Source organism: Cygnus atratus, chromosome 1, assembly GCF_013377495.2.
Source record: "Cygnus atratus isolate AKBS03 ecotype Queensland, Australia chromosome 1, CAtr_DNAZoo_HiC_assembly, whole genome shotgun sequence".
Taxonomy (NCBI): Eukaryota; Metazoa; Chordata; class Aves; order Anseriformes; family Anatidae; genus Cygnus; species Cygnus atratus.
This window is the reverse complement of record NC_066362.1, coordinates 140,018,735-140,039,764: the sequence shown is the minus strand read 5'-3', so window position 1 is coordinate 140,039,764 and position 21,030 is coordinate 140,018,735. Positions and strand designations below refer to the sequence as shown.

At 39.7% G+C, this 21,030-nt stretch overlaps 1 protein-coding gene across 2 annotated transcripts in view; it reads right to left on the bottom strand.

Moving 5' to 3' along the window:
* EIF5B (eukaryotic translation initiation factor 5B) overlaps window positions 1–21,030 on the bottom strand; it is a 34,610-nt gene that overhangs the window by 11,283 nt on the left and 2,297 nt on the right. Inside the window, exons 1-12 of one of the 2 annotated variants that reach the window (XM_050713600.1) lie at window positions 14,198–14,284; window positions 9,551–9,676; window positions 9,384–9,468; window positions 8,339–8,984; window positions 7,635–7,855; window positions 7,381–7,531; window positions 6,383–6,478; window positions 5,115–5,207; window positions 3,650–3,739; window positions 1,148–1,452; window positions 373–480; window positions 127–237 (exon numbers count right to left, since the gene is read on the bottom strand). In XM_050713600.1, the coding sequence (XP_050569557.1) occupies window positions 127–237; window positions 373–480; window positions 1,148–1,452; window positions 3,650–3,739; window positions 5,115–5,207; window positions 6,383–6,478; window positions 7,381–7,531; window positions 7,635–7,855; window positions 8,339–8,834 (1,671 nt within the window). In that variant the 5' untranslated portion in view covers window positions 8,835–8,984; window positions 9,384–9,468; window positions 9,551–9,676; window positions 14,198–14,284. Of the gene's footprint in view, window positions 1–126; window positions 238–372; window positions 481–1,147; window positions 1,453–3,649; window positions 3,740–5,114; window positions 5,208–6,382; window positions 6,479–7,380; window positions 7,532–7,634; window positions 7,856–8,338; window positions 8,985–9,383; window positions 9,469–9,550; window positions 9,677–14,197; window positions 14,285–21,030 lie in introns of those variants that run through there. The other variant, XM_035558024.2, reaches the window with a different exon arrangement.

Sequence of the window (21,030 nt, the reverse complement as noted above, 5' to 3'; positions counted from 1 at the left end):
AAATCAATATTGGAAATGGTGGAAAAGGCATCTGCCCTTGTTGGGAAGTCTCACAAGGACTAAGTAGTAACGAGTTTACAATTAACATTTTTTAAAAAAAACAGTCTTTGAAGTGCTATTACTTACATTTTTCACCATCTTAGTTTGTTCATTAATAGCTTCAAGGGGTACATTAGTCGCACCGATCTGCTGAGTGATACCACCAGCTTCACTGTCCTGTACGTGAGTATGGCGGAGCTAAAGACAAGAAAATATATATTTACATTTAAGAGGCTATTTAAAATAGTCTCTTAGAGTGCAATTCTGTTTTCAATCAAGAAAACACACACACAAAAGATGCATTGAGGGGTGCCTTCACATTCTGTATCTTACCTTATCTAAAATTTTGGTCTTGCCTGTGTCTACATGCCCCAGGACACAAATAACTGGTGCTCTGAGTTTTTCAGTGTTCACATTTTTGCTATTTTCAGCTCGTCGTTTCTACGTAAAAGACATATGAAAATTGTTAAGTATAAAGAACCACAGCTCACCTCTTGAACTAATTACATGCATACACAAAACAAAGCTAATTGTGGGACTTAAATTTTCAAGGCAATTTAAAGACTGCCATTCCCCTTTTGGAAAGTCAAAAAAACTTACAGCTAAGAGTTGAAATGGTGCAGGCTGTTTTTTGTTTTTTTTTTGAAGGGGTGGGGAGAGGGGGATCTGTTTTTGTTGTTACAGTCTAGTAGGCTAAGCTATTATATCCACTAACATGTAGTTTTGTTGATGATGGAGTTTGAAGAAGCATCTTGAATAAGGAAACAGAGGACATAAGCAGCCACAAAAAATGTTGAACAATTCAGAAATACGGCTTTTAAACACTCTAAAATATCTATCTGTAAAGGATAAAAGCCTCTTTCACCAGAAGGGAGAAAAGGTGGGGAAGAATGACACTGAAGTACACATTCTTTGTGATCGAGTTGTCTTGGATAAGCAAAACCAAGTACTTCTCCCCAATTAACCCAATTTCTGGACCTGCCTAAATATTAGTCACAACACAGCCATCATTTTGACCAATATGGCTAAAAGGCCTTTCCATGAACAGAAAATTACGTTGTTTCTTATGCAACGTGAAAATTCCTCAAATACAGCTGAATCCTAATACCTCAATTCTCCGTTTAGCTTTGTCATAAGCACGTTCTTCCTTAGTGCGGTCATCATCCGAGTCATACTCGGAATCAGAGCTTATTTCCTTGCTGGGCTTTTTTTCCATAGATTGTTTTCCAGCAGCTTGGGAGTCTGCCTCTCTCTCGTCTGAAGTCTTTTCATCTTCATCATCACTCCCTTCACTTTCTCCATCTTCAGATTCTTCACTCTCCTCCTCTTCTTCATCCTCATCCTCTTCCTCCTCCTCTTCTTCCTCATCCACTTCATTTTGTTCTTTGACTTCAATGTGGACAGGTTTGCTCTCTGTCAAAAAATATATATAAAGTTAAAATTATCTTAAATTCAAATTTCTGAGGGAAAGGGAAACAAAACAAAGAAATGAAGAGAGTCTACTGTCAGAGTGAGGATTTGAGATTAGGTTCCACTCAAGAAGTGCTATGCAAAATCATTTTTTAACTTTAAATATAAAAAGTGCTTATTGTTCAGAGTTACAGACTTAAGTGCTTAGAACCTGTGAAGGCAGAGTAGATTTGGGGTGGGGGGAGGAACAATATTATCAGCACACTTGCACTTGAAGTCATTTGCAAAAATTCTGGGAAGTGACATCCTTTAGAACTCTATGAGCTTCAAAACTGAATGGGTGCACTAACACCTCTAAACAAAAAGAAAATGCAAATTCAACACAACATGGATTCAGTGAATTACTGATCAGGAATGTATACTTAAGCAGGAGAAACAATGAGAACAACTGGTCTCTTCTACATCTTTAAAAATCTCATCGTAACATTTTATAGAATGTTAAGAGGTGGTCAATATCTTTCAGACGAATTCTTCAGTAAACAAACAAAAACAATCAGAAAGTAATTTTCTTTTATCATACTTCCCATTTATCATACTTCCAAAATCAGAAGAGACAAGCTAATGGACACTCTTTGAAGCTCTACACTGTTTTCCTTACAGAGTTGCTAGTAGGCTCACTACTCTTCAAGATTAGTGGATGTTTCCTTGCTACACTGAAAGCCAACAGCTTAGTAATACACTAAATCCAGTTCCCAGGAAGGTTCTTTTTCTGGATCACGTTTGCAGATCCTTCAAATCCAAGCAGCAAGAAGTGGGATGTGACATTCTCCCCTAGGATAGTGACGACAGACTTTTAAGAAGGTACTTTTAAAATAGAACATTCCAGCAGTCCAGGAGCACAAGAACACATACTTGTAATGAAATACGAGTTTTCAGGGCTGAGCAAATCAAAAATACTTCACGAATAGTTTTTGATTTCTTCTTACGTAACAATAAAGACAGATCATGGAAGTACCAACTACAGTAATCAGCTCCTGTTCAGGAAGATTTGCAGCAATACAACTTTCTCCACCACTGGAAGAAAACCTCTGAGAAGTTATCCATACAATCCTCCCCAGCTCTTTAACTCTCCAGTAAAGATAATTATTGGCTGCAGACAGAATATGAGCTTTGGCATATACACTCAGGAATATAGGTGTTTGGGTAATTCTTCCTTTTCTTCTGCACTTGCCTCTCAAAGAAAAGTAGAGAAGGTATCTAGAACTCACTATAATGCATGCATGCTAACCTCCACACCACCTCAGTCTCTCACTGCTTTGAGAACCTGATCAAATGTATTCTCCTAGATGTTACCAGATTTCTGTAGTAAAACTGTTATGGCTTTGGACTGGTTACTAGAGAAATACAGCACTGGGTAAAAGGTTTCCCACAACTCCCACATGAGGTTTAATCAGATATTTAGAGGAGGGGATTTTTACTTTTTTTTTTTTTTACTCCCATTAAAAATAAATAAATAAAAAGGAATTCAACTGATTTATTTCAGATGATAAGTGCACATATGTTTCCAAAGGACAGTCTTCAGCAATATTTGTACAGTTCACAGAATCACAGAACAGTTTGGGTTTGGAAGGGACTTTAAAGATTGCTCAGTTCCAACCCCCTGCCCTGGGCAGGGACACCTCCCACCAGACCAGGTTGCCCAAAGCCCCATCCAGCCTGGCCTTGAACACCTCCAGGGATGGGGCATCCACAGCTTCTCTGGGCAGCCTGTGCCAGGGCCTCACCACCCTCTGAGTAATAAACTTCTTTCTACTATCTAATCTAAATCTATCCTCTTTCAGTTTAAAACCATTACCCCTTGTCCTATCACTCCAATCTGATGAAGAGTCCCTCCCCACCTTTCCTGTAGATATCCCTTTAGATATTGAACGGCCATTATAAAGTCTCCCCGGAGCCTCCTCTTCTGCAGGCTGAACAACCGCAACTCCCTCAGCCTGTCTTCATAAGAGAGTTAATGAAAAGCTCTGCCTTTCAGGAGTAGAGGACCTTATATCTACTTCCTATTACACTTGCCTTGAGATTCATTTAACCGGGGGAGGAGGAGAATCTAAACATAATATTGTTTTCTACAGAAACAAAAAATAAACCCAAAGAAACCTGTTAATCAGAAAAAGCATCTATTTGGTATTTACATGCCCACCTTTCTCTCCATCTTCATCACTAACCATAGCTTCCCAGTCATCCAAACCCGCATCTTCTGCTTCTTCTTCTTCCTCCTTCTCTTCTGAAACTAAGAAATCCAACATTAAATGAAAAACAAAACAGCTCATCCACATACGAAGTTTAGATGGCCTTTCCTTCAGCATAATGACAAAAGCTCACAAGTTTGCTACCATAATTCTACCAAATTATCTCCACGTTCCCTGAAGAGAAAATGCCACGTACTTAAGAAATATGTAATAGCGCCTGCATAATACATGCCACGCAAACTTCTAACAAAATCGTGTTCCTTGTCAGGAGCTGCCCAATTAACGGTTAGCCATGTGTAACAAAGTGACAGAGAAACAAATTAAAACTGTAACCAAACTTGCACTCTTTAATTAGTGATAAAATAACGAAGTGTCTATAGAAAGTGCTATTTTAAGACTCCAGGTGACTTAACACACTATAATACATCATGAATTCTAGAAACATCAAAATATTAATTCCAGCAGGAGCTCAACCAAATATGAGACTGAAGCTTTTAAGTGGCAAATGGAAAAAAAATGCAGACTTTTAATCCTCTCCAGAAGAAGCATTAAACAATATACAGTCATGAAATTTCAGGTACTTCAAATGGGAAAAAAAAAAAAAAAAAGAGTAAATTCCAGACTGCTAGAACATTAACTAGGAACTAACATCTAACGTTCTGCCAGACAGTCTTTCTCTTTTATTGCACTGGAATTGCTCCCTCAAGAGATAAATCAAGCTAGAATTAAAGTATATATTCAGCTTGATTTTCACAAAGCTGGAAACTTTATCAGTACTTTTCTGACTTAAGAATAAAGATAAAAATTGAAACTGTCTCCTCACTGAAGATGACGTCCAGTACAAAGTTATTTTGCCAAAACAAATATTGTGTGTAGGCAAAAGTAAAGGCAACAATCACTCACTAGGCTGATACTGCCTGTTTCACAAGCTAATCCACATTCACCGCATCCAGCACTTAGGAAAAACAAAACACTTGGAATCAAGAATACAGTCACAGTGAAGATTACAGTATTGATACCAGAAGCAGCATATTTCTCCCCCACCCCCATCTAACAGCTGACAAAACAGCCTTTTGAAAAAGCAAATGAAAAGTCAAAGGAGCTAATCATAAGGCACTGAATGCGCCTATATGACAGTTGCCTAAGCTAATTGAGCACTGGAGTACACCCTGAATAAGAGACCTTTGCAATCTCATTCTGAGGCTTCACGCTTTTTTATTCCACAAAATTCCATCAGTTCTTCCTTTAGAAAAAAAAAAAAAAAAAAAAAAAAAAAACAGCAACTGCCTCAAGAAAGAATGGCCACTCAGTCAACAAGGTACTGACAAAGGGTGTTAAAAGCAGTACAATACTTGCCATGCAGTACTGCCACACAGTCTTATTACACACCTTAGGTTTATTAGCGTTACTACTAACCTGGCTCTACTGGAAGAGGAGTCTCTTCTTTCACTGGTGTTTCTAGTTCTACAGCATCTTCAGCAGGGGAAGTTACCTCCAAGCTTTCTGAAACTACAAAAAAAAAAAAAAAAACTAGTTGCTACATTCTTTCAAAGTGCAAACTTCAAAATATAGTTAGACATACAGCTTCACATTTAAGGTCCATTTTTAACTTGTGCTATTACAAGTAAACAAAATTTGAGTTTAATACCAAACTAAGTGAACTCCCATCTACTGGGCTAAAATAAAGTTAAAGCATACAGCTGACTTGAGAAACATCTGGCCTGCCATGCAGTTAAATACATTTGTGTGATAAGTCAGTTACTGGCTAAAAGGATTACCACTGCTTTTGAACATCAGAAGAAATCCCATTTTCTTACAAATACAAGAGAAAATGAACCAGTACTAATGAACTACCCCCTTCTTGTTCTACTGTTCCATAAAAAAAAAAAAAAAGAGAAAAAAAGAAAAACACCACTTCAATTCAGATGACCAGCTTTCACAATCCTTTATACATTCTTAAGAGGTAGGTAGCTACATAACTCACTGAATGTAAAAAAACACAGCTGAACAATAAGAATAAAACTGATACAAGTATTTTGGTTTTAAACCAAGGAATAATCTTGAAAAGAGCCACTGTAGTATCCCCAAAAGAAAATCAAGAAGCATGAGAGGCAAAAATTGTGGCACATTCCAATCTATATCTAACTAGCGCGATAAATGCTAAGTTTTCAGAAATACAAGCGCTCTAAACTACTTGTATCCTGGAAACTGAAAAACTGTTTTTATATGTAAGTAAACAAAAAAAAAATCCCTCCAACCTAAAAAGAGATGAACTTGAACTGGGATCACTCCTCTTTCACCCTAGAACTTTAACTTTGACATAATTCCAGGTCATTGTTACTTATACTACATTGATTTAACCTACACACACAGGCAAAGCATCTATCCTCACTTTCTTAAAATCCTGTTACATTCTGTATAATTTTTAAGTGCTGGATATGTAAAGAAAAAAAAAGGTTAGAGGAAAAAAACAGTCAAGTAGATCATAAAGCAAAGGATTAAGTGAGCAGTCTTCAAGAAACCTTTCAAATCTTAATGTATCAGCACTTGCGTGGGGAGTGGGGGTGTCAGAAGAACCTTGCAGGCACCCTGAAGTGCAATTAGTTTAGGATTAGCTAATATATTCCACAAACATTTCCTGAATTGTGACTAATAAATTAAGTATTCCTATATGCAAACCACACCTTCCTTATTTTCTGGCTGCTGCTGCTTCTTTTTCTTTTTGTCTTCATATATTGGCCTCTTCTTTGGCACAGAGTCTTTGGATGGCACTTCAACACCTGCAGAAACATTATTAAAAATCATTTAATTACTGTTGTACCTTCTGAAACACTCGACATTCTTCCAGGTTCCCACGTGATTTACTGTGTTGATTTGAGCAAAATAGAGTTGTAGCAGTGCAGAAATATAAGGTTTCTAGTAATTATAACAAGGACTGAAGAGAAATCATGGCTTTAGCGTATCTTTAATGGATACAAACACAGTGGTTCTCTACAAATATAAAAGGAATGATACTCTGCCTCTGGAATTCTCTTCTTTCCTCAGCCACATAAATAAATTACCAGGCAGAAATTAGGAGATGGGATTACAATATATTGGATAAATTTACCTCATGGAAAGGGAGAAGCAGATTAAATTTGACTGAAAAGCAGGAAAGCTTCTATATACCCTTTTCCTGACAGAAAAGGAAGAAGATACACTGTTCCTATAGACTAACTAACTGGAGGCAAAGTAACCTACTTGCTTAAGAGAGCACCTGAATTAATCCAAGAGGACACAGATCACTAGTCTTACAAGAGCTGCAGCCCAGCTCATCTGCTTTTCCTGACCTTTGGATTAGGCAATGGAATTAAGTTATTTTTCATAGAGTTCGATAACTAGCATCTTCAAACCACACGTGGAATGTATTAAGAAGCTGGATATTTTAAGTGCAAGATGAAAATATACAGACATCTAGAAGTACTTTAAAAAAAAGGCCACAGCTCAACACTGCTAAAACACAACTACGGCACAGTAGCTTTATGTGGAATTACTGTGCTGATTTGAGCAAAGTAATTGCCCACCTGGCCCCAGATAGAAAAAAACAAATGCAAAGAGCAGTAAGGAGAATGAAATGAATTTTCTTTTTTGTTTGGTTGGTTGGTTTTTCAAGAAATAAACACACCACACCTCTACAGCTTACCCTGAGCTTGGAGCAGTTTAAGCGTAGCCTCTGCTCTGGCTCTGGCTTCTCGCTGAGCTTTTGTTAAAAGTTTTCCCTCCTTCTTCAAACGCTCCTTCCTCTCTTTTTCTTTCTGCTTCTTTCTTTCTTTCCTCTCTTGTTCTAATCGTTCCTAGAAAAAGGTTAAAAAACACACGGAAATTTTAAAGCACACTTCGCGCTACACCAGCAAGGGTAAAGGTTAAGATTACCCTGTCCCTTATTTTATGCAGTACCTCCTCTTTGCGCTTAGCTTCTAATTCCTCTAGTCGTCTTATGCGTTCTTCTTCTTCTCTTTTTGCCCGTTCCTCCTCCTCTTTCATTTTAGCCAAGGCTTCCTGCATAGCTTTAACTGTGGCTTTACTGGGCCCCTTTTTCTTCTCTTTTTCTTTTTCTTCTTTCTCACCTTTCTTTTTTTTCTTGTCTTTTTTCTTTTTGTCTCCCTCATTGTCATCAGCTACGGAAAGAAGAGGCACAAGATCAAAGACCCCAGAAATTTTAAGAACTCCAAATACAGTTACTGTTTCAAATACTATAAATAACTCCAAATGAGGAACATTTTCACTTGGCTACTACATAAGCACTTCATTATGAAAAAATAAAACTCCTAAGTTACAAAGACAGGGCCTGAAGTCTTAATGTAACAGATGTCTAAGAATAATTGGACTGAAAAATGATGTTTGCATTACAGAACTGTTACGTACATATGGTAATGAGAAATCACCATCTGGCTTTTGTTTCCCCCTGTACCTGAGCAAACTATGAGCCAGGAAAAAAACAGCCACATGTGAGCCAACAACAAGAGGCAGACAAGGCTACCGAATGTCTAGGATTCATGACTTAGAATAAAGCAACAAAATCATCCTCGAAGCCTGACAACTTTCTGGTCTTATAAAAACTACAGTGTTAAAATTATACTCTTAGAAACCAAGTTACAAACCCTCTGCTCCTGCAGGAGTCTCTCCTTTTTCCCCTGTGGCAGGGGCCATGACTTCAGGAGAAGCCTTCTCTTCAGCTTTTTTTGGAGCTTCCTTCAGCTTTGCTGGTTCTTTACCGCCTTCTAATTCTTCTTTCTCTTTTTGTTTCCTCAGCTTGGCTTTTTCTTCCTCGCGTTTTTTCCTTTCACGTTCTTTTTTTTCTGCTTTCTTCTGAGCCACTGTTTTTACTTTGAATGAAGACTCTTCTTCCTCATCTCCACTTTCAGCTGCAGGAGCGGACTTGGGTTTTTGGTTTTTCTTTTGTCCTTTTCTAGGTTGGGAGACGTCATCTGATTCATCACCACTCTCACCTGTAGACAATGTCCCCACACGCTCTTTGCTTTTCTTAATGTTAGTTTCATCTTCTGACATATCATGCTTTTTATTTGACTTCTGAGTTTTCCCTTTGTTTTTCTTAAGCTGAATCTCAAGATCATCATCATCGCTGCCAGAAAGCATGTCTTGTTTTGCTTTCTGAGTTTTTTTAGATTTTGTATCTTTATGTTCCTCTTCCTCACTGTCATAGTCATTTTCAATATTAGCTTTTTTATTCTTTCCTTTTCTTTTTTTGTCTTGTTTTGATAAGCTTTCTTCTCTGTCATTTTCAACCTGGTAATTAAATGATTAAGAAATCAGCCATGAAAAATGACATGCTACTGAGAGCTAAGCAGCAGCATTCAGAGGTGTCAAGAAAAACTTCTCTTATTGAAGACCAAGTTTGAAAAGCAGTAACTGTTACAGATGAGTATACTACACTCAGCCCACAATTAGAATTTATTGATTGACTTTGAATAATTATCTGCATTGGAGACATGGCTTGTGGTAAAATATTTCACAACTGACACTTACTATTAAATTATGCTTGAGTATAATCAAAAATATGTACTGGTTGCTAAGTTTCCCCTAGGACCCCCAGCCACACTGCAACACCAGAACTATTCTGGGACAGAGGTATCCTGTATTCCAGCTATTTCCTAGTAAATAGCCCCCTTCCCTCCCATCATTCACCTTTCCTGCAGAAGGTTCCCTGTCAGCTTTCCCTCCTTGTGCCTCTATTGACAGTTCTTCCAGCTCCTTCAGGATATCATCTTCACTAAAATAAGAGAGAAGTTATGGTACTTAAGTAAATCAGCTTTTGCATAATGAAATAAAGACAGACAGGAAAAAAATCTTACTCAAAATCCTGTTTCTTCTTCTCTTTTTTCTTTTTGCCTTTGGATTTCTGAGGTTCTTGCTCCTTCGCAGCTCCTGCACCTTCTATCTCAGCAGCAAGGGCATCAATATCGATATCATCTTTTGCACTAAAAAATAAAAGGAAAGCAGGGTTTATCAAGAGTTTAAAATTTTGTGCAAGTAGAAGTCATTTGCATAAAACAAAGAAAAGCTTCAAAATATAAGATCAAAGAGAACACGAGCAAGTCAGGGACCAAAAAAAAAATTTAATCATTGTATTTATTTCACCCAGTAGGACAAAAAGGAAACCTTCACACATATTGTCTGCTTCAAGGGAGATGAAATGGTAAAATATGTTCAGTTCATGAAGTACTGACTTTAAAGTTCAGATATGAAATTTGATAAATCTTCTTGGAAGAATACAACCAGATAGTTTCATTTTGTTCCTCCAAAAGATAAATCATTTAGCCCTCCATATCATAATAGGTGTCACTGGCAGAAACGCAACCCCCCAAACTGAAAGTGTAAAAATTATTCAAAAGGAACAGAGTACGGTCCCTACGAGACATGAAAGTGGATCATAAAAAAAAAAAATACTAATGCAGTATTAGCAACACCTCTCCCAGGACAAAAGAAAGCCAAAAGAAGTTCCACTAGGCATATGAAATATGCTTCCTTTCTCACTAGATCTCATTATATCAAGTTTCTCTTTCTAAAGCATTTTCCTTTCTTGCTGCAAATAATGTCACCTGCAGCCAAGCACAAGTGGCTCTTTTCCTTTCCTTTATCAATACCTGTAGTTCAGATGCATTTTTTCCCTTTACTTATACCAGCAGGACTGAGCAAAGACCAAGTCTAATACCCACAAGTTTTTCACTGTAATCACACTCACAGTGCAGCTGTGAGAAAGGAGTCGTGCCTATTCCCTGCTTCACACTTAAAATTTAGGTATTCAGACCAAAAATAGTCTATTAAAGTAGCAAATATTAGGATGCTACTCTTACAACTGCTCACAGTTTCAAAAAATCGTTTTATCCATATGCTCTTAACACTTCAATTAACTCCCTCTTAGTGAAATTGTGAACCAGAGAATAATTTTCTGTCCATGTATATCTATTTCATTTATTGCCACCCACTTACAACACACAGTTGACCCACCAAATATTTGAATCTATATCCACAAAACAAGCGAAACACATTTCTGCCAAACTCAGGACCACCAAGACACCAGCAAATTCCCAACTACCAGAGTTTCAGCATGGCCAATTTATAAATCCGGAAGTCAAATATTAACAGAGAAAATCAAGTATTTATTGAATATCAGAATTTTGAAGGACTACTTAATACGTAAGCAAAAGTAGAGGGCTCAAAGAACCATTTTACAAGTGAATGCTGAAATCCACAAACCCATTTTATCCCCAAAACTGGGCATAAACAAGTCACCAAATACTGTCTGTTACAACAGCACAAGCAAGCATCAGTGCATTTCCTCTTTGTTTAAAGATTGACTATTTGCATTTTCAAGATCTTAAGTTTTCTTCTATGCTGATAGAACAAACCAAACATAAAGCAATATGATGAGTCTCCTCACTGCACAGTAAATTGCCAGGGATACATATTTCTAGTTGAGAGGAAAAAAGAGCACATCTCAAATATACTTAATACTCCTTCTTACATGCTGACACGATAAGTAGTATATTTCTTAAAGAAATGTAACCCTCAAAAAGAGAATGCAAGATTTCTAAACCAATCCCCACAGGCCCCAAGAGGAAAGAATCAACTTTTGGGCCGTTTGCACCTTAAAAACAGCTGACTTGATGTTTCAGCAATTTAAGAGCTGTTTTTATACGCAGTTAACTGGCTGTGCACCAGAGGTAGCATAGACAGATGAAATAAAAACGCCAACAATCACCTCTACACCTAGAGTTAAGCTCTAGTAGCAGGCTAACTATATCACATGTAGGCCCACGCACAGGCCTTCGCGCTTCTTTTTTGCATCGAGTGCAGCACGTCAGTTCATTAAGCACAACTGCTTACCTCCTTCTACTCTTAATGGAGGAGATCAAGTCAAATCCAAGCCTGAAATAGCTTGAAGAGACCAAACTATAAGGTCCACTACTACCACTACTACTGGCTGCCCAACTCGCACTACTACAGGGGCCTGACCATATGGTTGCACAGGTACTAAGCCTTTAAAACGCCTCGTATTTTACATGGATAGTCTCAAAAATGACTTTTCACATTGCAACTTTGCAGAAAGTATGTACAAACATAAAACACATGTTTTTATGCTACTAGCAAAAGGTGCTTATAGTGCTTTATGTTTTCCAGGCTTTGAGGGGAGAAGGGGCACGTGCATTACAGGTGGGTTTTTGTTTTGTTTTTAAATCTACTTGAGTCTTGAAAAGGAAAACTTCTTTGAAAATATCTATCTTTGAAAATATTTGAAAATATCTGAAATCAAACACTGAAATAACCTAATTCACAGACATTAAGCTTTAACACCCACCGGTAAGAACAATTTAGGAGTAACAAGGAAGACAGTTCAGCTGTCAACAACAGTGGCATAAGTATAGCACAAGACTCTTTCTAACCTTGGCTTCTACAGCTGAAGAGTCAAAGCTTTCCAAGAAATCTACACTTTGCACCACATTTCCACTTGGAAGAGGAGACAGAGCAGGCTTTGAGCCTGGATGAAGTAAAAGTTAAGGCTGCATGCGTTCATCCGCAATATAGAAAGTCATGATTCTTTTAAAGAACTGTAAAGCAAGAATTTCATCGGAAAGCCAAGTTCAGATATTGGCTTCCATGACTGAGAATTTATTTCCATACTGACCTTGAACTTCCTTATCTTAAAATTGTGGTCTAGGGCTTTTAGCCAACTGAGTGTTGTTGTAAAAATTTTGAAATGTATAACACAGTCAACAACATAATCGTTTCATTAATTGGAATTAGGATTCTGAATTCTAATGATTCTCAACTTTAATATTATTCCATGAGAATTTCCTGATATTATTCCACAAGAATTTCATAATAAAACAAAGTGGAACAGAAGATTGGGAAGGTGCCCTCCCTCTTCTTCTGGGAGATTCTTTTGTGGTAAGAAACATGTTGCATTTAAATACACAACAGCAGGGCTTTCCTATTGGCATTGGAAGATGCACCTAGGAAATTTTTTCCTATAAACTTAAGTACTTCCCAACCCCAAGTTTCAGAAGCCCAAGCAACCTTGCAAGGAACCTCCTCCTCCAAGTCCTCCAGAAGGTCTCACCCATCCTCCCTAGGCCCTAAATTCAGCCCTTCCACGGGTCCTCACCCCGACCCTAAGAGTATCCGACAGAGGAACCTGAAAGCACCAGTATACTCAAACAGTTTTCAATTCTGTCACCAAATTGCTTTGGCATCAGGATCTTTATATATATATATATAAAACTATATATGACTGGAATGACTTTGGCTATTCAAGCTCATCATGATTTGGACTCCAAGGAGGCTTGCTGTTGATCAGGTTCATGCGCTGAAATATCCCCACGTTCCCCCAGCACAAGAGCCTCAGGGAGGCCTGGAAAGCTCGAAGCTGAGAGCTGAGTGCTACTGCACCGCTAAGAAGGGATCATTTGCCTAATTTTCTTCTGACGCTGCTTCAGAAGCGAAGCCAGAGCCACCTTTCTTATTCACATGCTTTTGAACCCAGCCTCTATTTCCGATGCCAGATATGAAGAGAGTTCACTCATTCCCTAGTTCTGTTATTGGTAAAACAGCAGTAAAGGGGAGTGAGAGTTAGGTGTGCATACTCCACTCACAAACCTAAACAAGCAATTTTCAGAACATTAAATGGCTGCCTCCAAGGGCATCTGTGCCAAACACAGGGCAAAGCTATGCAGTGGGAGAAGAAACAGCAGTCAGGCTGATTAAAGGAGATAGCAGTAATCCATAACAAGTATGCAGCAATTACCGCATTTCTGATGCCAAACAAAAGTCTTTTTTCTTTAGAATTACATCCCTGATCAAAAAAAGGGTTCTATACTTCCCCTGTGCAATTTCACTACTGCTTGCCCTTTAAACAGAATTATAGGACTTCAGAACATTCAAAAACATTTTACAAGTTGCATATAGGAACATTCATACTGAAAAAACATCAACCTTACTGACCTAGATAGAACATTAAGGAATCATCTACTTCAATATTTTAAAGATGCTGTTCTTGCCCAAAGGGTTCCAGCACTAGTTGTCTGCACAGAATACTGAAAACCTGCATCACACAGTGAAAAAGCAAGACATTTACTACTAGATTCCTGCATGTTCAGTGGGCCACCAGCTAAATGCTGTGCCAGCACACCATTCTGTATCTAAGCAGGATCAAATACACCCAGACCACCCCAAATACGTACTTGGAGAATGTTTAAGAAAGGTGGGAGCAATACAGGAAATTCAGCAACATCCCTGGTGCAATCACAGCATCACCAGGACAGTAACAGAAAGTGACACTCAAAAAAATAAAAAATCCAATCTAAGGTACTTGTGTTACATGTTTACCACATAAAATGACAAAGCTACAGCACCAAAATCTGCCTATAAGAGAAAGTATGAAACATTTGCAGTGTGGAGATTAAAACAGAGCTGGGAATAAATGAAGAGCTGTCACCTACCTCTGCTCAGTCAGATGTACAAAGATGGCCAGTAGCTCTCCTACTTATAACATCCCAAGCAGTTGCAAGGTATTGAGTCAGAAAAGCAGAAAGTCCCTGTGACTGATATGCATACGGTCTGTAAAAGACCATCCCACTACTTCTTTTGCTTGTACACCAAGGAATCAACATTTAAGACTACAACCCCAGTTAAAAAGAAAAACACACAACCTCAGCTATTACAACATCTGACGAAAAATACCAAAATAGCAAGTACCTTAAGGTGTTGGTTGGTTGGTTTGTTGTGTGTGCTTTGTTTTTTCAGTTTAACATGAGGAACAATCGTGGGCTTGGAAAAGGTTGGTTTTTTTTTTTTTTTTTTCTGATGCAATGGCTTGCAACAGTTAGAACCTAGAAATTCCCCATGGAAGACATTGTGACGCCAGAGTTCACCCTAACACAAAGTATGATTTATGGATGTCCAGGCTTATGTTAATCTTACTTTCCATACACCCTGGTTTGCTTTAGTCTTTTAAGGGGATTCTTTGCCTTTTTGCTTCCAACTCGTGCATACAATTAGAGACTGATTTTTGCAGCAGCTAGAAAGTTTGAAGTTTTGCCTTTTCTTTTGCAGTCTAGGAGATTACAGGGGTTAATTAACTCAAATCTCACCAGAAGTTGTCATGCCACAGGATAAGATTTAACTTAAATCTCTCAAATATGATAAAAACGTAGTAGTTTTCTAATGAAGTACTTCAGAACAGTTACAAGTATTTTAATTATCGCTCATCTCTTCCCTGACAAGTTAAAAAGTGACTCCAAGTACTGCCATAGTTAATATATTCAAGCGATTTTTGCAGCTTGACAAACAGAAAACTGGGCAATAGAAACTTCAAAGGCTTCCTTCCTGAGCACTGCCCCAGAAAACAAGGCCAAACGTGGGGAAGACAGGACTACAGCCATCGAAATAAGATCAGTACACCTTGCATTTTACTTTGCTCAGTGAACTTCTGCAGCCCAAACGTGTGACTCCCTTTCCTCACCAAACAAGCTCCTCCGGCTTTCTGCATGGGTAAAACACCAGCAGCATTTCATAGGGAATCTGATAACAGATCAGCAAGACCACCAGCAAACACGCATGGTTGTTTTGTGCTCTTTCCTAAGATCTTCCCCAATTATGACTGCGCACACCTATAATAGCACCTGCAATGCATGTCCCCAACACAGAGCAGAACTTCATTAGAAACAGGCACCGTGTGCCTCTGAGGCAGGGATGGCATCCCGACTAGGCAGCGGGAAGAGAAAGAGAAAAGAAAACTATTAATCCATGCATGAACTGAAAGAGTGGAGCAATGGGATTAATTAGCAGCATACAAAGGAGCCGAGCTGCCCTCATTTATATCAATTTCACTCCATTGAAATTAGTTAAATTAAGCTCAAAAAAGAAACAGGAGAATTTAGCTTGGGATGAGAACGAGCCTTTAACTACTGGAAATCCAACAGCCAGCTTTGCAAAGTCAGAGAGAGAATACTCTCCTGCCAAAACAAAAAAGTACATGCAGACCCAAAGATTACAAGTACTTTTTCTACTTTCGTACAAAGAGTACAAGTACTACACAGAGCAACACAAAAGTTTGCCTGCACTTTAAAACTGAGATAATAAGTAAAATTATGTTACAACATTTTAATCAGGGTTGCTTTCAAACTGGCTCTGTAAAGAAGTTCAAACGTCAGAAAAAGCTGTACAATTAAAAACAGACTAAAAAAAGCATTCATGCGCATGGGGCAGAAGAGACAGAAAGTTGACACAGCAAGAAAGTTGCATCACTGCTGCGAACTCACTGCCCACATTCCTGCATAATCAGAGGGCTCATTTTTGCTGAGGCCACTTTGGAGATATTTCATCATTTGCATGACACCAGCTCTCCTAGCCAACTTCAAAGGAACGTCACTGTCATTAAGTCGTTTGCTTTTGCTTAAAAAAAAACAACCTGAACTTCAAAAAGGCTGAAAGAAGCTGAGCCATCTGTTTGGCTTTGCATTATTGTGAGACCAAATGAAAATGGTATCTTTAACCAGGTCTTTATCATTACCCCCCTAAAGCACCTTACCCATCCTCTGTACATGTGGGTCGCTAAGCCCAGTAATAAGGATGTATTTCTAAATACAAGCTGATCAGCTCGTAACAAAATTAGCAAGTTACACGGGCTGAATGGCGTATCTGTAGATGTTTTAACTCATAGGTGTTAAGGTACGTAGGCATTTTCTCTTCAAAAAAAGGTTTTCTGAGAGTAACTGGTTTAAAATGCTCCATGACATAAAGCACTTTGGAACTGTTCAAAACCACCAACTTTGTTCTCCAAGTGGTTTATGAAATTGAAAATACAAGCACTTGCTGCCTCAGCTATTCAAAACATGAAAACTAAGTTAGTGCTTTTTTCTCTTTCTTACCTCCCACCGAATAAATGAACAATACAAACTTATAGGCTGGAAGAAGCCATCTGGTTTCTCCTGCTGAAAGCATTTTGATTACATATGCCGGAGACTGAATATTGGGAAAGAACGAGCTGCACTCCTTCCTCTGGCCATGAAGTGAGGGGTATCCACGTGAGCACCAGCAATGCAACCCACTGTCAGAGATAAGAAAACCACGGCCCCAGAAGAGGCCACCCGCTCCTTGCCTTTTCCCAAACGATGGGGTAGGGTAGGGCAAGGCGAAGTGACTGCCTTCCCAGTTCCCAGCCAGGCTTTCCCCTCACCAGCTCAGGCAACCCTGCGGCCGCAGCTTCTCGCAGAAAGCACTCTTTTAGCCGGTCAATTTTTGATGGCATCACAGCAGCGGATCCAATACAGTGGTTACAGCACGCAGCCGGGGACAGCAGGAGCAAAACCACGAGGCCTGGGACAGCTGACAGGTCGACTCAGTCAAGCGTGATGCAGAACTGCACCTCCCTATTTTCCCCAGGAAGATGAAGGAAGCTGGGGAAGCTACCTAATTACATGAGGCAGCAAGGAAGTAAAACCTGACTAAAAGGGCAATTGGTTTTTACTCAGGCTCTCAAGATAATGATGTCGTTTTATAAAATTTAAGTCATGCCTTCTCTTTCAAGTTTGGCCACGGAAGAAGGCAGGAATAACTATCAGCTAAGCCAAACCTTCTGAAAAAGGCACAGAAAAGGTAACCCTTAACCCCAAGAGATTCTAGGGAGGGGAGGAAAAAAAAAAAAAAATCACAACAGACAAGAAAGTTTCCTTTACATACCCTAGACAAAAATACCCCTCACCACAACCTAAAATTCCCACTTAAACAAAGATATAGCAAAACTTCAGGAACTTCAAGCTTCTGTTGTAGCCAGTAGTTGACAGCACAAGAGCTCTGGGAGAAAAAAAAAAAAAAAAAGCAGTTCTTCAAGGCTCAGTTTAAGTGTTTAGCACCCAAGGTGGCTAAAAGCCTAAAAGCATGGAATATGAAACACTACGTACAGAAGTATCATTCAGTTGCCCCTGAAAGATTAGTTTCTGGCTTTATTTGTTTAGAAAAAGCACACATGACAAAAATGACCTCCAAGTCCACTGCTTCATAGCTTCCATGTATTTCTCATGGTATTTTTGTGATGTGTTTTGATTTTTATACAATTTAAGCCACTTCATGAAACACACTTTAGATAGTCTGTAATCCTGAGAAGCAAAGGATATCCACCTACATTAACTACAACTAAACCCATACTTCATCTAGCAGTGTGCACCTAAAGGAACGCATTTCAGCATTAAAATAGCACATTCATGTTTAAAATTTCCAGACTACTGTAAAAAAAAATTAAAAACGACACGTAAGAAGAATAAGTCATCAGTGCTGCAAGCACCGGGATCAAAACACGCATCAGCTGTGAGATACCAACTGCTTTCAGACCAGAACACACACCAGGCTGCACCGCACTTTTTTTTTTTAAGCAAGTCAAGCTTAGTGACTGAATTGATTACGTGTGCACACAGTCCGTGTGCAGAATGATTTCCTCATAGTCCAGGGGACTTTATTTTTTGGCAAAGAAATGAAAAAAAGGAATATCATGCAAGTATTAAAAGTTATTGAACTGGAGGTTTCATCCAGAGCTACACCACTGAGTCCCAGGCAGCTTCTGAGCGACGAACAGCACAGAACCAACATATGGCAACACACGCGAGCCCAGAGTCAGAAAAACAGGACAGTGCTAATGCAATTAAAACTGGCAGAAGTATGCAGAGCTGTCAGCTTGTCTGGCTGGACAGCACAAGTGTCAACAACAGCAGCAAAGTTTAACTTACCATAAAGCCCTTTATTCTGAGTGAGGTTTTCCAGAGGTAGTGCTTTTTGGTTTATGCTGGCATTACTGCAAATATTTGCAGATCCTTACAGTGTTTATGCAGTGATACGATGCTTTGCTTTCAAAAAAAAATCCAACAAAATGTATAAAAACAGTTTTCTTACCAATACGCAATGCTTATGTTAAAAAACATAGCTTTGGGGAGTACATAAATATACTTTTGAGTAGAACAGGCCAATACATTTCTGTAATGGAGGAGTTATTTTGCATTGTTGTACTCCATCTTTCAGTACACAATCCCGACAGCTCCCAGATGAGATGTGCAAAACAGGGATCTCGAGGGTTTATCAGCTGTTGGAGAAGCTTTGTTGTGGAACTCTTCTCGAGAAGCAGACAGGGACGGTTACTGTAAATTTTCTGGGGTACAGAATGTTTCTAAACTACAGGTGTTTGCAGGCTTTGGAGCCTTCACTGAACTTTCCAAGGCAACAGCTAAAAGATTTCATTTAATACACTAACAAGAAAGGGCCAAGCAGAATGATTAATAGACGGTGCCAGCAATTTAATTTGCAGAATAGGAAGCAATATATAGCAGCAGCAGCAGCACTGTAAGTCTTATTTTAGCAGCAGTGTTCATTCTTGGCTGCAGAATCACAGCTGGCACCTGTAACTTCTAAAGCAATATGCATGAATGATCAGAGCGGTATGCCCAGGCACCAGCTCACAATATCAAAGGGCACAGGTACAAACACACCTAAAGATTACGTATTGGAAGCTAAAGAAAACTACGAAGAAGAGAAGAAAAAGAGGACTAAGCTGGGAGAAGAGGAGGAAAATGCATATGAAAAGCTAAGAACTACAAGGGGAAAGATTCAGATTCCAGGCAAGAAATTATTTGTAGCTTACTGCTTATAGAACATTTACTCGAAAAATCTACAGCAGCAGTGTGAGGCTTGAATTCAAAGCACACAGTTCTGCAGTTTAAAACAGCCCTTCTTCCCACACATTTAAAAAAAAAAAAATCCTATACTAAACTCACAAAAACAGCAAGGGAGAACCTTGACATACCTTCTGCCATCGCAGCCCTATCCAAAAACCAAAGCAGAGCACATCGCTCCCGGGAGGTGCCAGATTACACATCAAAACACCCACACTTCCATTAGGGGTGTCTGGATGATCACATGTCTTGTATTCTTATTGACAGCTTTGCTAGGAGGTTTCATCTGAAAGCGAGCGATCAACACAACCGCACGGGTTCCAAAGAGGAAGCCACTAAGGCAGCTTCCATATGGCCCAGGAGCGATTTACGACCCGAGACACTCTTCACCTTTACAAAGCACCCCTAACACGCCGCCTGACCACCCTACTTAAATACATTCTTCACTCACGGACCCACGCACATCAACCCCGTGGCAGGAGGCAATAATAAACTCCACAGGAGCATAACAGAGGTGTTGGTAGAGCAGAAACAGGTTTGAAGGTGTACTTGTTCGGACAGCAGCGTGCGTTCGTAACAGGCAGGGATCCCACATTCCCATTCCTGCCCTGCTCACTGCAGCTATCGCCTCCCTCAGGGACTTGTCCTTGTGTACTTACAGCCGGCTCCCACGCCAAAATTCTTCCTCAGCCTCATTTACCTGGACATAATTCATTACTAATCAGCACGGCCTCTGCTGTACTCAGCAGAAATACAGGAGGGGGAAACTACTCAACCTAAGTCAAAGCTGTGGGGGTGAAAGGGGAAAAGAGGAAGAGAGCAGAGCAAAGATGACTGGTACTTTCTGTAACTTGCCTCAGGATGTCAGGAGAAAAGCAGAAAATCTCCTTTCTGCCACACCAGTGCCCAAACCAATATTCGCAACACCGACATACACCTGCATCTTCCCACGTGCTTCCTCTGCGCTGCAAGTTGTGCCCTTGAGCTGCTGCGTGCTCTCAGAGGCAGCCAGAAGGGACGTAAGGGACTGCATCTAAAACGCAGTTGTCAGGGAACAAAAGAGGAAAAGAAGAAGGAAACGGACAACTCGGCATAGCGCAGAATTGAGTATGTGGGAAACAAAACTGACTGGAAGCCGTGGATTCCAGGCAGCCATTCCTCCCTCACTTTATTGGAACAGAAGAGAGATGGACTGGGGGTGTCCAAGCCTTGTCCAAGCCAATCCCCCAGCTTACCCCTCGCTCTGCCACGTAACTGTGCAGCCCCGTAACGTGGTATTGCCACTCCAGTAGCAGTTCGTGAGCTGTGCTGCGTTTGCAAGGCCTCAAGACTACAGCTTGTCAAGCTTGCCTTGGCTGAACTTCTCCTAACCTGCCTGTAACTTTTGCTTGATTTAGCTGTGACAGCAATCTTTCTAACTGACCAGGTGTCCGTGCCTAATTGGGCTTCACTGCTGTTTACCCTGGCATGCCGCAACCACAGCTTCACACAGAGAGCGGTGGCAAGCAGTTACCCTTGCAGAATGAGGTATTCCCAACCCTAACACAACGTTGTAGCACAGAGAAATACAGGCCTGGTATGAAAGCAGACGCATTGAGAGGTGGAGACGCAGGCAC